Source organism: Stomoxys calcitrans, chromosome 1 (genome assembly GCF_963082655.1).
Source record: "Stomoxys calcitrans chromosome 1, idStoCalc2.1, whole genome shotgun sequence".
NCBI lineage: Eukaryota > Metazoa > Arthropoda > Insecta > Diptera > Muscidae > Stomoxys > Stomoxys calcitrans.
In genome coordinates, this window is record NC_081552.1 from 235417249 (window position 1) to 235432034 (window position 14786).

The window sequence follows — 14786 nt, forward strand, 5'->3', positions numbered from 1 at the left end:
TGGAATCTAAAATTTTTGTCCAATTTGGCTGAAATTGAGCATGTAGTTTTCTGTTATACCTTTCAACAACTGTGCCAAGTACGGTTCAAATCGTTCTATATCCTGATATAGTTCCCATATAAACCGATCTCCCGATTTGACGTCTTGAGGCCCTGGAAATCGAAATTTTTGTCCGATTGGGCTGAAATTTTGCATGTAGTGTTCTGTTATGACTTCCAACTACTGTTCCGAGTATGGTCCAAATCGGTCTATAACCTAATATAGCTCCCATATAAACCGATCTCCCGATTTGACTTCTTGAGCCCTTACAAGCCCTTACAACCCGATTTGGCTGAAATATTGTATGCGGTATTCTGTTATGACTTTCAACAACTGTGCCAAGTACGGTCCAAATCGGTTTATAACCTGATATAGCTCCCATATAAACCGATCTCAAAATTTGACTTCTTGAGCCCCTGGAAGCTGATTTGATTTGGCTGAAATTTTGCATACGGTGTTCTGTTACGACTTCCAAAAACTGTGCCAAATACGATCAATCGATAACCTGATATGACTCCCAAGTAAACCGGTCTCTCGATCATCCTTGTTCGGTTCCTAGAAGCTTTAATTTTTGCTGGTTTGACAAAAGTTTGGTATGTAGAAAAGTATGCCCTTCAACTAAATTTATTTTGTATAAATTTTTAGCAGAATCCATGGTGGTGGCTTCCCACGATTCGACCCGGCCGAACTTAGCACGCTTTTTTTTCCAGTGTATTTAAGATATTTTTTTGAAACGGGCGCCTTAAGGTAGGTAATTACCGACGAACATAGAACGTAAATACCAAACTATAAAACTTTTTGTTTTGTTTTTGCTTACCAAAGTTCTCCATATTCTTGTTTTGGTATGCAGCCTGAACATCAGTCCAGTTTAACGCACAGCTCAATATTTATTTAATATTCTCCCCCACACAGTGTTTCAAAACGGAGAATTAATATAATCGAATATTAATAAACTTCTGGGACAACCAAAAAGGGAACATTACAAATGCGACCCAAATTTAATAGAATTTGTGTAGACCCTCGATAGGCGAGTAGAGGGCGTGCTCGGATGGCCAGTGCGGGGGTCGTGGGTAAGATCTCCAAATGCCAGATGCCTGGTCTGTCGCTACTATGGCGACATTTTTGACGTACTTTGCATTGTAAAAACTTCTCCCCCAAGAGATGTCGCACTGCGGCACGCCGTTCGGACTCGGCGCCTATAAAAAGGAAGCCGCTATCATTGAGCTGAAAGTCACATCGGTTTCACCCCACTGTGCTGCACAGCACTTTTGGGGATTCCTCAATGTTTTCTTTTGTCCAATTTTGAGAAAAAAAAATTAAAGCAAAAGTAACAGACAAATAGGCAACAACATTTACACACAAAAAATACAACTGAAATTAAAAACCAAACAACAAGGTACTGGAAATGGCCTTTATTAAATTTTCACCTAGAAATTCCCACAGTCTAAACGTATCTTATCAAGGAACAACATGCGCCAAGAAATCGGTTGATTAAATTTAAAGAAACATTTTTTGTTTTTAATTTTTCTACACCCGTCATAAGCCTGTCTGCACCTTGCATTAAAGTTAACTGTTGACCTATTTTAAGTTGGATTTTATTTTTCCAAAAACGTAACTCCGGTACGGATATGTTATCTGATCCGGGTCTCAAGAAGCTGCGTAACATTTTCGTTGTCAATCAAATATTCGTGAATGTCGCAGTTGTCGTGTGTCTCTTATTGTCGTTGTCGTTAGCTGCAGCATATCCTTCGAACAATTATAAGGATTTGGATATATGCAATCATTGGAATGGTCGTCGCCATTTTCTCGAATTGGGTGAACGTGGAGAATTACATGCTCGCAATGTGACCACTTCAGCATATCGTGTAGGAGGATTTGTCTTTTTTTTTTTGAAGTTTAAATGCCAGCAACACTACATTTTTGGCACTAAATGTTGTTTGCCAATTGCTCGAAACCAGCTGTTTTCTATAGAGCGAAAACAGCTGATTTTGAAGAATTAGCTAAAGTTAGTGCTTTTGGCAGTTAGTTGAAAATTGATTTTGGAATTTTACAATTTCCAGAGTACTCTTTACTCATCTGCCACATCATCTACCTCATCGCCATCATCTCCAGTCAGAGGACGTTCTACGGCCGATTTTTGGTATCAGTGTAATCTGGAGTTGGTTACATGTGCTGAATGTGTCATTCGCATTACGGTCACCCATGCAAATTTCTCCAAAACCTGCGAACGCATCTCCAACTCAGCTGTGGGCAAATCATCACTGTGTCCCTGCGAGCACATACAATTCTCCGAGCCACCCTATGATAACACCATATCGGGTCAGGAGTTTTGCGGTGAAGGCAAAGTGTTCCGTAGCAAAACCCGTTCACTATTGCTGAAATTTTTCTATCGAGCTACAAATAGTCATGTTTTTTCGTTGCAGTACTTTTCCGAACGTGAGTATTGTTATTAGAGAGAAAGAATTACTGCTGAGGAGATGGGAGAAAAAGTCACAAAATTTATAAAGTGCAGTCGGGATTTTCGAAACTTTTACCTTTAGAGAGATAAAGAGAGAGAGAGAGAAATGTGAAATCTGTTGGAACGTAAATACCTTTCCACAAAATGATTATCAAATAAAAGATAAAAAATTATTATGAATATGCAAAAAAAACACAAAACGTGTGCCATCATCACTTAAAGAGCAGTATGCACCTCTGACGTAATTTTCGTTACCATAACATACCGTTACCGAAAATTTCGCTTGCAGTTACGCAGCTTAAACGAAATTTTCTTTGCGTAACAGGGTGCCGTAATAGGCATTGGAGAACTTTTCTTACAACTACAGCTGACTAGTTTTAAGCATGAAATAAAGTTATTTGCTAATAAAAACTATTAATTTCAGCTAATGTGTACTTCATTAGCCAAGAATTATTAAATATCGGCCAAAATGATCAATTAAGTTTATCGCCATCTTGTAGTTTACACAACTATTTTTCAGTGCAGTTGTAAGTGTCTTGACTGCAACCCAAGGCGGATTTGAAAAGCGATGGTCTCACGCGAACAGCTGTTTACAGCCGGCCAAGTTTGACGGTATTAAGATGTCAGGTTTTTGTTTGCATTCTCTTTGTTGTCATCTTCTTTCTCGCATATTTTCTGCTCATGTACGCACACAAAATTCTTTGTGTGTGTTGACAAAACGTCGATCAGCTTGATGGCTGCAACCAAAAATTTCTTTTGAGGTGCGTACTCCATTTAAAGCCCAATATTCACCTCAAGCAAAATCTTCGATAGCAAACACATGGTGACAAAAACCTATGTATTCCTTTTGGCCAATCTGCCACACTTTTTATACCCACCACCGAAGTATGGGGGTATATTCATTTTGTCATTCCATTTGCAACACATCGAAATATCCATTTCCGACCCTCTAAAGTATATATATTCTTGTTCAGCGGAAAAATCTAAGACCATCTAGCCATGTCCGTCCGTCTGTACGTCTGTCTGTTGAAATCACACTACAGTCTTTAAAAATAGAGATATTGAGCTGAAACTTTGCACAGATTTTTTTTTGTCCATAAGCAGGTTAAGTTCGAAGATGGGCTATATCGGACCATATCCCCATTTAGACCTATCCGCTGATTTAAGGTCTTAGACCCATAAAAGCCACATTGACTATCCGATATTGCTAAAATTTGGGACAGTGAGTTGTGTTAGGCCCTTTGACATCCTTCTTAAATTTGTCTCCGATCGGTCCATATTTGGATATAGCTGCCATATAGACCGTTCTCTCGATTTAAGGTTTTAGGCCCATAAAACGCGCATTTATTGCCTGATGTCGCTGAAATTTGGGACAGCGTGTTAAGTTAAGCCCCTCGACATACTTCTGCAATATGGCACAAATTGGTCCAGATTTGGATATAGCTGCCATATGGACCGATCTCTCGATTTAAGGCTTTGGGCCAATACATGGCGTATTTATTGTTCGATGTTGCTAAAATTTGGGACAGTGAGTTGTGTTAGACCCTTCGACATCCTTCTTCAATTTGGCTCAGATCAGTCCAGATTTGGATATAGCTGCCATATGGACCGATCTCTCGATTTAAGGTTTTGGGCCAATACAAGGCGCATTTATTGTGCGATTTTGCTGAAATTTGAGACAGTGAGTTGTGTTAGGCCCTTTGACATATTTCTTCAATTTGGCTCAGATCGGTCCCGATTTGGATATAGCTGCCATATGGACCCATTTCTCGATTTAAGGTTTTAGACCCATAAAAGGCGCATTTACAGTCCGATGTCGCCGAAATTCGGGACAGTGAGTTAGGTTATGCCCCTTGACATCTTCCTGGTATATGGCACAAATCGGTTCAGATTCGGATATAGCTGTCATATAGACCGATCTCTCCATTTAAGATCTTGCGCCCATTAAAGGCACATTTAATGTACGATTTTGCCAAAATTTGGGACAGTGAGTTGTAATGGGTCCTTCGACATACTTCCTCAATTTAGCCCAGATCAGTCCAGTTTAGATATCGATGCCACATAGACCGATTTCTCGATTTATGGCTTTAGGCCTATAAAAGGCGCATTTATTTTCCGATGCCGATGAAATTTGGGACAGCGAGATGTGTTAGGCCTTTTGACATCTTTCTTCAATTTGGCCCCGATCGGTTTAGATTTGGATATAGTCCCCATATAGACCGATCCGCTGATTTAGGGTCTTAGACCCATAAAAACCACATTTATTATCCGATTTTGCTGAAATTTGGGACAGTGAATTGTGTTAGGCCCTTTGACATGCTTCTTCAATTTGGCCGCGATCGGTTTAGATTTGGATATAGCGACCATATAGATCGAACTGCCGATTTAGGGTCTTGGCCCCATAAAAGGCGCATTTATTGCCCAATGTCGCCGAAATTTGGGACAGTGAATTGTGTTAGGCCCTTTGACATACATCTTCAATTTGGCTCAGATCAGTACAGATTTGGAAATAACCGCCATATAGACTGATCTCTCGATTTAAGGTGTTGCGCCCATAAAAGGCGCATTTATTGTACGATTTTGCCAAAATTTGGGACAGCGAGTTGTCGACATATTTCTTCAATTTGGCCCAGATCGGTCCAGATTTGGATATAGCTGCCATATGGACCGATATCTTGGCCCCATAGAAGGCGTATTTATAAACCGATTTCACTGAAATTTGACATAGTGACTTATGTTAGGCTTTTTGACATCCGTGTCGTATATGGTTCATATCGGTTTATTTTTAGATATAGCTACTAAAAAGACCAATATTTTGTTGTACACATTAAATAATGACTTGTACTCATTAGTATTTGGTCCAAATCGGAACATATTTCGATATAGCTGCTATGGGGCATATGGTATGCAATTTTTACCGGATTTTGATGAAAGGTGGTTTACATATATTCCCGATGTGGTGGGTATGCAAAGTTCGGCCCGGCCGAACTTAACGCCTTTTTACTTGTTCAAACTCAAAATTTCATAATTTCTTTGCAAATGCAGCTAATTCTTAACCCTTTTACCATAACAATTCCCCCCTAAAACTAGTTATGTTCCAAGTTTTTGAAAGAACTTTTGATGGGACAATTAATCGGAATCCTGACCACATTTACAATTTATTATGTCACCGCCAAACGGTATAAGAAATTTTTGAAATAATAATTTAAATATGTTTTGTTTATTTGAATGACCTTATAGGGAAAAGAATAATGACGCTTAAAGCCAATACATCCATTCTGTCACCGTACCCATGACAGTGAAAAGAAAGGCAGCCATATAAATAATGCTAGCATTACGACTTGTAACAACCCCCCCTATTGTAATGGGGTCATGTAACGATTGCGTAGATAGATGGCAGGCAAAAATCAATAGCAAATGCGAAAACACTAAAAACTTTTTATATGGAAACTAATTTAAGGCCAATTCGTTTTCTCATTGGCCTTAATCAAAAGTAAGGTTAAGGTTTTTCGAAAGCAAATTTGAAAAAAATTTTAATGACTAGATTTTCCTTAAATGCATGTAATACAAAATTGTTTCTCTCTTTTCCAGGTAATGTAAAAATCGTAAGTGGCATACCACACCAATCCGGCTTTGGAATAAGTCCCAATGGCAAAGGTCCCCAAATAATATCAACGCCCTATTTTCCCATGAATTATCCGAGGGATTATGGCACTGAACAAATACTGACATGTGAATCGGATAATTGTCATGTGCGTCTGGATTTTACAGACTTTCAGTTGGGTCTCACCTCGACTCTGGAAATCTTCGATTCGAATGGTCAAATGGTTGACTCTTATACCGGGGAACATTTTCGACCACCCATCATCATAAGTACGGATAAATCTTTGCTTTTGCAATTTCGTGGCAATGGTGGTACCAGTGCAGGATTTCGGGCGGAGGTGACATTTGTTACACCTACTCAACTAAAAGAGGATCGCTTATTGCCATTTACAGGTGAGGGGGAAAATATGCAAAAATACTATTTTAACCAAATAATCATTGGGTGTTGTTTTGGTTGTCATAGATTGTGGTGGCCTGGTTGCGGGACCCGGTGGTGCCATTACCATGATGAATATGATCGAGAATGCTACCGATGTTCGCCTATTCGATTGCATTTGGATTATAAAGCCCAGCAGCAATTACATGATGATGAAAACTCACATCTCTCTGCGCGTCGAGGAATTCCATAGTATGGCCTCACGATCCGATCTGACCATACGTCAGGGTACTACTTCCGATTCACCCCAAATCGAAGATGTTGTCTGGCCCAACAATGGCATGTCCAAGGAGAGCCATGTTGTGCCCGTGCTCACGGGTTACTACATACGCCTGCGTGGTGTCTTTGGCATGTCCTCCAAATTGGCCATAGTCTACAGTGTCTTCAACTATTTGAGTAAGTGCTAAGAGTGTGGGTAGATAACTGACACTTCCATTACTATTTTATTTAGATCCCTATATCCATTTAGATTGCTACATTGGCTCGGAGTTCTTGTGCAGCAATAATCACTGCATCTCTATACGCCTGCATTGTGATGGCTTCGATCACTGTGGCGATGGCAGCGATGAGCCGGACTCGTGCGAAGAGGATTGGGCTCACTTACAGAACGATCGTCGCTGGTATTCGCATAAACCCAATTATTATTTTCCCAAAATAGAACAATATCCCGATTTGAAAACAGCCACTGGGATATTTGTTGTATCGACATTGGGCATCTTTGCAGTTCTCTCCGGATGGATGGTTATTTTATATCGCATGGGTGTAAGGGCCCGACATCAGAGAGAACTGCAAAATCATTTACAAACTATAAGTGAGCTCTTGGGTAAGTAAAAGCCAATACAACACATTGAAATAAATCCCAAACGCTTTCAAGTCAATACCAGACAAGGAGATTTGGTATAAAATCAAAACATATTTAAACTATTTTTTATAACTAAAATTGAAGCCCTAACGGTATTGATTGCATAAATGATTGGGTTTGATTTTAATAACTATCTGATAGTTCCTAATTTTTCTTTTCTGAAGAAAACAAGTCATGAGACAAATTTCCGTAAAGAAAAATTGTCATGCGACACATTTTCGCATAAAAAAGTGTCATGAGATACATTTTTGTATAGAAAAATTTGTCATGAGACATATTTCGCATAAAAAACTGTCATCAGATACATTTTCGTACAAAAAAATGTTCGTGACAAATTTTAGAACAGCAAAATTGCATGAGACAAATTTTGTTATAGAAAAGACTGTCATGAGGCACATTTTCGTATAGAAAATTTGTCATGAGACACATTTTCGTATAGAAAATTTGTCATGAGACACATTTTCGTATAGAAAATTTGTCATGAGACACATTTTCGTATAGAAAATTTGTCATGAGACACATTTTCGTATAGAAAATTTGTCATGAGACACATTTTCGTATAGAAAATTTGTCATGAGACACATTTTCGTATAGAAAATTTGTCATGAGACACATTTTCGTATAGAAAATTTGTCATGAGACACATTTTCGTATAGAAAATTTGTCATGAGACACATTTTCGTATAGAAAATTTGTCATGAGACACATTTTCGTATAGAAAATTTGTCATGAGACACATTTTCGTATAGAAAATTTGTCATGAGACACATTTTCGTAAAGAAAATTTGTCATGAGACACATTTTCGTATAGAAAATTTCCCATGAGACAGATTTTCGTATAGAAAATTTGTCATGAGACACATTTTCGTATCGAAAATTTGTCATGAGACACATTTTCGTATAGAAAATTTGTCATGAGACACATTTTCGTATAGAAAATTTGTCATGAGACACATTTTCGTATAGAAAATTTGTCATGAGACACATTTTCGTATAGAAAATTTGTCATGAGACACATTTTCGTATAGAAAATTTGTCATGAGACACATTTTCGTATAGAAAATTTGTCATGAGACACATTTTCGTATAGAAAATTTGTCATGAGACACATTTTCGTATAGAAAATTTGTCATGAGACACATTTTCGTATAGAAAATTTGTCATGAGACACATTTTCGTATAGAAAATTTGTCATGAGACACATTTTCGTATAGAAAATTTGTCATGAGACACATTTTCGTATAGAAAATTTGTCATGAGACACATTTTCGTATAGAAAATTTGTCATGAGACACATTTTCGTATAGAAAATTTGTCATGAGACACATTTTCGTATAGAAAATTTGTCATGAGACACATTTTCGTATAGAAAATTTGTCATGAGACACATTTTCGTATAGAAAATTTGTCATGAGACACATTTTCGTAAAGAAAATTTGTCATGAGACACATTTTCGTATAGAAAATTTGTCATGAGACACATTTTCGTATAGAAAATTTGTCATGAGACACATTTTCGTATAGAAAATTTGTCATGAGACACATTTTCGTATAGAAAATTTGTCATGAGACACATTTTCGTATAGAAAATTTGTCATGAGACACATTTTCGTATAGAAAATTTGTCATGAGACACATTTTCGTATAGAAAATTTGTCATGAGACACATTTTCGTATAGAAAATTTGTCATGAGACACATTTTCGTATAGAAAATTTGTCATGAGACACATTTTCGTATAGAAAATTTGTCATGAGACACATTTTCGTATAGAAAATTTGTCATGAGACACATTTTCGTATAGAAAATTTGTCATGAGACACATTTTCGTATAGAAAATTTGTCATGAGACACATTTTCGTATAGAAAAATTTTAATTTTTAATTAAACTATTTGATTCATTACCTTTTTTATTTTTTTTTTTTAATTCTTCCACCAGATCGTCAAGAGGAAATAATTCCCGATGAACCGCCCAGTTACGAAGCTCCACCCGATTACGAGGAAGTCATTAAAATTGGAATGAGCAATGAAATGCGCGAACCTCGTGGTCGTCAACATCAGCGAAAACACCATCGGCGTCACAGGGATCGAAGTTGCAGCAGAGCGAACAGCAATACCACAGTCTCATCGACACTGCGCTTAGATCTTTATAGCGATCTACCATCGACATCAGCAGCAGCCTCCTCTTTGGTATTGGCCAATGAAAACGATGGCCTTCGAACGACAGCAGAAGAACAAACGGAAACAGAAAGTGCTGCAGCTGGGGGCGAGAATGGTGAACAACAGGATATGGTCCAGCAAATGGCAAGAGCAACGCAAAATTGTGGTAAATAACTTTCATACAATACAATATTCGGTGAATTAAGGATATTCATGATCGCCTTGACATGCTTTGTCGATCTATTTGTCTGCTGTAAATAGCTAAGAGGGTAACCCATCGACTCCTGCTGCCGCTCACACTTGCAAATTACAAATTTGCCCATTAACATTCCATTAAGGAACAGGACAAACTTCGCCTGATATGTGTGTTCAGCGGGTAACCCATCGACTCTTGCTGCCGCTCACACTTGCAAATTGTATATCAATGAATGCTGTCCGATTTAGTTTTAAGCCCAATGATGAGTGGCCTCCTCTTTACAGCCGAGTCCGAATGACATGCTGCGCGACACCTCTTTGGGGAGACGTTTTTACATAGCGTAGTACCTCACAGATGTCGCCAGCATTAGGAGGGGAAAGCACCGCTGAAATTTTTTTTCTGATGTTCTCGCCAGAATTCAAAGTCATGAGTTCAGCGCGATAGGCGGACATGCTAACCTCTGCGCTACGGTGGCCTCCATCTTCCGCTCACACTAACGTCTTTCCATTTCTCCCTTCTTCTTGTTGAATAGACGTTTTTTCCTTCCTTTTTTTCTCCCGACATCTTACTTTCGTTTAGCGTATTCGCATTATTCTGGGACTCGGTACCTTTTCGACACTCCTGGTGTCCCTTATGGAATCCCAACTAAGAGCATATAACTCTCATTTAAACCGAATTCGTCCGAAGAAGAAGGCAATCCTAGGTGGCCCAGCCAACTTAAAAAAATTCTTCATATAAACATGTCCCAGACCCTTCATCTTGTTAAACGGTTTTTTAAACCATATAAAGAATCTCGTTTGCAGGTATTACAGGCTCGGCTCAAGCACCAGAGACAGAGGCAGCGCAAGTTACATGCAAGTGTAACTGTAAGAGGCCGACATCAACGTCAGTAGTCGACAATGCCCCTAACGTCTTGCTAAACTCGTGAGTACCAGGAAAAAAGAAAGAATTTCTGGAAGATTTATAACAAGCTTTACTTCTGCATACTTGTCTTCCATTTCAGCAATACACCACAGCAAGAGGAAAGTGCTCGAGGTTTTTGTGATGATTCTTTAAATATCTCATGCACCCTGGGTAACATACATCCGCCGCCAGGCACAGCGGCCAGTGGTGCTGTCCTAAATGATAATAATAATGAAGGTAGATCATCTACTCACCCCCAACACCTTTCTTTTGTTAATTTTCAATTTTTTTTTTACAGCTGCATCCTCCAGACCCAAGAGCTCGCTGAATTGTACCGAGCACACCTATTTGAAGAAGACCTGGATTGTTATGAACAACGATGGCCGCAGCTATCGCGTGCAACGTCTGCGTCCCACTTTCTCTTCGCCCGAATCGTTTCTCAGCGATTGGTCCTGCTATGGAGATACCCTCAACTATGGCTCCATACTATCGCATGACCAACGCTCTAATTTAAGTCAGAATACCAGTAATTATATATCAGATATCTCTCGTGATCCATCCGACAACTTTACGGATGGCCTAAGAATGCCACCGGTGGCCAAACTGAAAACTAGTTCTCCCATCAATGGTGACAGTAATTCCAACACCTTCTCCGAGAGACGGGCATCCCATGATGCTGCCCTATCAAGGCAGATGGCTGTGATTACACTCAAGCAGAATAGTGGTGATGAAGATGAAGACGACGAGGACGATAAAGGAAGCAATAAACGCAGCATTTCCTGTTTCAGTGCTGTGAATAATCCCTTTAAAAGCTCCAATGGCAACAGGCAAAAATATTCCTCGGTGGCCGCTGGCCTAGGCATGACTTTGGGCGGTGGTCGCAATCGTCGCCGTCATGCCCGCAGTAAATCACTAACAAGCTCCGAACGTTTTACTGAAGCCAGGCGGCACAACTCCTTGAGGCGCACTTCCTCTGCGAACTTGTTGATGGGTTTCCAAACCGTTAGAGAGTGTCTGAATAGTGATAGGAAAGATTCCATATTATATTTAATTTAATTTAACTAAATTACAATGAACTATTTATACCAATTGAGTATGTGTGTTGTGTATATATACTACATGTGTATACGTATGCATATTTATAAAAGTAAAACAGTGATAAAAATATACAAAAATATAAAAAATAAATATTTTTTTTTCGATTTTATTATTCAAAGTTTCATACAGGTATGCATTGTTCCTAAAAGTTAAATAAAACCATACAAATCGCATAATAATCGGGCCCTATAGAGGATCAAGAAGTCAAATCGTGAGAATGGTATAAATGGAAGCCATATCAGGTTATGAAGCGTTTTGGAATACATTTGAAGCAAATCGGATTACAATTGCGCCCTCTAGAGGCTTCAAATGTCAAATCAAGAGATCGGTCTGCATAGGAGTTATATCAAGTTATATACCGATTTGGGGTACACTCAACACAGTAAGAAAACACTAAGCGCAAAATTTCACTGATATCCGATAATAATTGCGCTCTTTAGAGTCTCAAGAAGTCATATCGGTAGATCGGCTATTAGACAGCTGCATGAAAATATGTACCCACTCGGCCCATTTACGATCCCAATCCGCCAATAATAACAGTATATACGTAAAGGGTGATTTTTAAGAGCTATAGGAAAGTTTTCCCGAAAAAAAAAAAACATTAAGTTTGGCCGGTCCGAACTTTGGATACCCACCACCTCGGGTATATATGTAAACCCCCTTTCGTCACAATCCCGTGAAAATTGAAAGCTTTTATGAGCTTCAGACCCTTAACCGCCATATAGGTCTATATGACAGCTATATTTAAATACAGTCCGATCTGAACCATATTTGAGTCGGATGTTGGGAAGCATAAAACTACTCACTGTTCCAAATTTCGGCGAAATCGGTTAAAAAATAAAGCTTTTATGGGCTTCAGACCCTTTATCGGGAGATCGGTCTGTATGGCAGCTATATCTAAATATAGTCAGATACGAATTATATTTGGGGCGGATGTCGGGAGACCGAAAACTACCCTCTGTTTCAAATTTCAGCGAAATCGGGTAGTAAATAGAGCGCTAATGGGCTTCCGACCCTTTATCGGCAGATCGGTATATATGGCAGCTATATCTAAATATAGTCCGAACTGAACCATTTTTGGGACCTATTTTGGGAGGAGTAAAACTACCCACCGTTTCGAATTTCAGCGAAATTGGTTAAAAAATAAAGTTTTCATGGGCTCCAGACCCTTAATCGGCAGATTGGTCTATATGGCAGCTGTATCTAACTATAATCCGATTTGATCCATATTTAAGTCAGATGTCAGGAGGCTTAAAATAACCCTCTGTTTCAAATTTCAGCAAAATCGGGTTATAAATAGAGCTTTTATGGGTTTCCGACCCTTTATCGGCAGATCGGTCTATATGGCAGCTATATCTAAATATAGTCAGATCCGAATTATATTTGGGACGGATGTCGGGAGACCTAAAACTACCCTATGTTTCAAATTTCAGCGAAATCGGGTAGTAAATAGAGCGCTAATGGGCTTCCGACCCTTTATCGGCAGATCGGTATATATGGCAGCTATATCTAAATATAGTCCGAACTGAACCATTTTTGGGACCTATTTTGGGAGGAGTAAAACTACCCACCGTTTCAAATTTCAGCGAAATCGGTTAAAAAATAAAGTTATTATGGGCTCCAGACCCTTAATCGGCGGATCGATCTATATGGCAGCTATATCAAAGTATAATCCGATATGATCCATATTTAGGTCAGATGTCAGGAGGTTTAAAATAACCCTCTGTTTCAAATTTTAGCGAGTTCGGGTTATAAGTAGAGCTCTTATGGGCTTTAGACCCTTTATCGGCAGATCGGTCTATATGGCAGCTATATCTAAGTATAATCCGTTATGATCCATATTTAGGTCAGATGTCAGGAGGTTTAAAATAACCCTCTGTTTCAAATTTCAGCGAGTTCGGGTTATAAATAGAGCTCTTATGGGCTTCAGAGTACTACATTTGTTGATATCTGAAGGGGGAGCGGACCCTCCCCCTTACCCTAATTTTCAGAAACGCCAGATCTCGGAGATGGGTGGTGCGATTTAAGCGAAATTTTGTGTGCTCTCATACAGTACCCTAAAAATAAAAATTTGGTATCCAAATTTCGGATGGGGTACTTAGGGAGGCTGCCCCACCCTAAAACCCACCAAACATATATTTAGAACCATCACGACAATATGGGACTCAAATGAAAGGTATTTAGGATAAGAAAACGTATCTGATATCCAATTGGCGGACCAAGTGCTAGGTGGACCACCCCAAGCCCCAAAATACCCCTAAATCGGACATATTTACCGACCATGGCAATATGGGACTCAAATGAAAGGTATTTGTGGGACCACGTTTCTGGGGGTCCACCCCTTTCCCTAAACACCCCCCTAAACAGGACTTATTTACTGATAATACGAATATGGGGCTTAAATAAAAGGTATTTTAATGTAGAATACGAATCTGATATCCAAATATGGGACCAAGTGTTTGGGGGGCCGCCTCTCACCAAAAACACCCCCCAAAGGGGACAAATTACGACCATTTTTTGACTATTGCAATATGAGGCTCAAATAAGAGGGTTTTTAAAGTGGAACTTACTTTACTTTAATTGGCTATTACAGAATATTTCTTCCACTAGCCGAACGTAGAATAGCGGTCCAAGCGCCTCGATCTTCTGCGCTCATTCTAAAATCTCTGACACCAAGTTTCGAGGTGTCTCCCACAACTTGATCTTTCCATCGGGCTTTTGGTCTTCCCGGTTTGCGTGTACCACCGTGTTTGCCTTCAAAAGACATCTTTGCTGGAACTTCTTCATCCATTCTGACAACATGACCTAGCTAACGCAGCCGTTGTATTTTGATGCGTGTAACTATGCTATCGTCGTCATTCAGCTCGTGGTTCATGCGTCGCCTATATTCTCCGTTAACGCAAACTGGTCCATATATTTTACGAAGAATCTTTCTCTCAAATACTCCAAGCACTGCCTCATCTGCTTTCACAAGTACCCATGCTTCAGAACCATATAACAGCACGGGTAGTATCAGTGTTTTGTAAAGTGTA

The 14786-nt window shown here is 39.2% G+C and overlaps 1 protein-coding gene across 2 annotated transcripts; it reads left to right on the forward strand.

Moving 5' to 3' along the window:
* The first annotated feature begins 1475 nt into the window (after positions 1 to 1475).
* LOC106090460 (uncharacterized) lies at positions 1476 to 11837 on the forward strand. Of its 2 annotated transcripts, none has more exons than XM_013256640.2 (9): positions 1476 to 1904; positions 2100 to 2475; positions 6089 to 6493; positions 6564 to 6932; positions 6988 to 7359; positions 9337 to 9723; positions 10557 to 10677; positions 10757 to 10893; positions 10955 to 11837. In XM_013256640.2, the coding sequence occupies exons 1-9, from the start codon at positions 1668 to 1670 to the stop codon at positions 11710 to 11712; spliced, it is 3162 nt and encodes a 1053-aa protein (XP_013112094.2). In that variant the 5' UTR covers positions 1476 to 1667; the 3' UTR covers positions 11713 to 11837. The 2 variants fall into 2 exon arrangements, with proteins under 2 accessions (XP_013112094.2, XP_013112095.2); XM_013256641.2 differs by having other exon boundaries at positions 7006 to 7359.
* The last annotated feature ends 2949 nt before the right edge of the window (positions 11838 to 14786 follow it).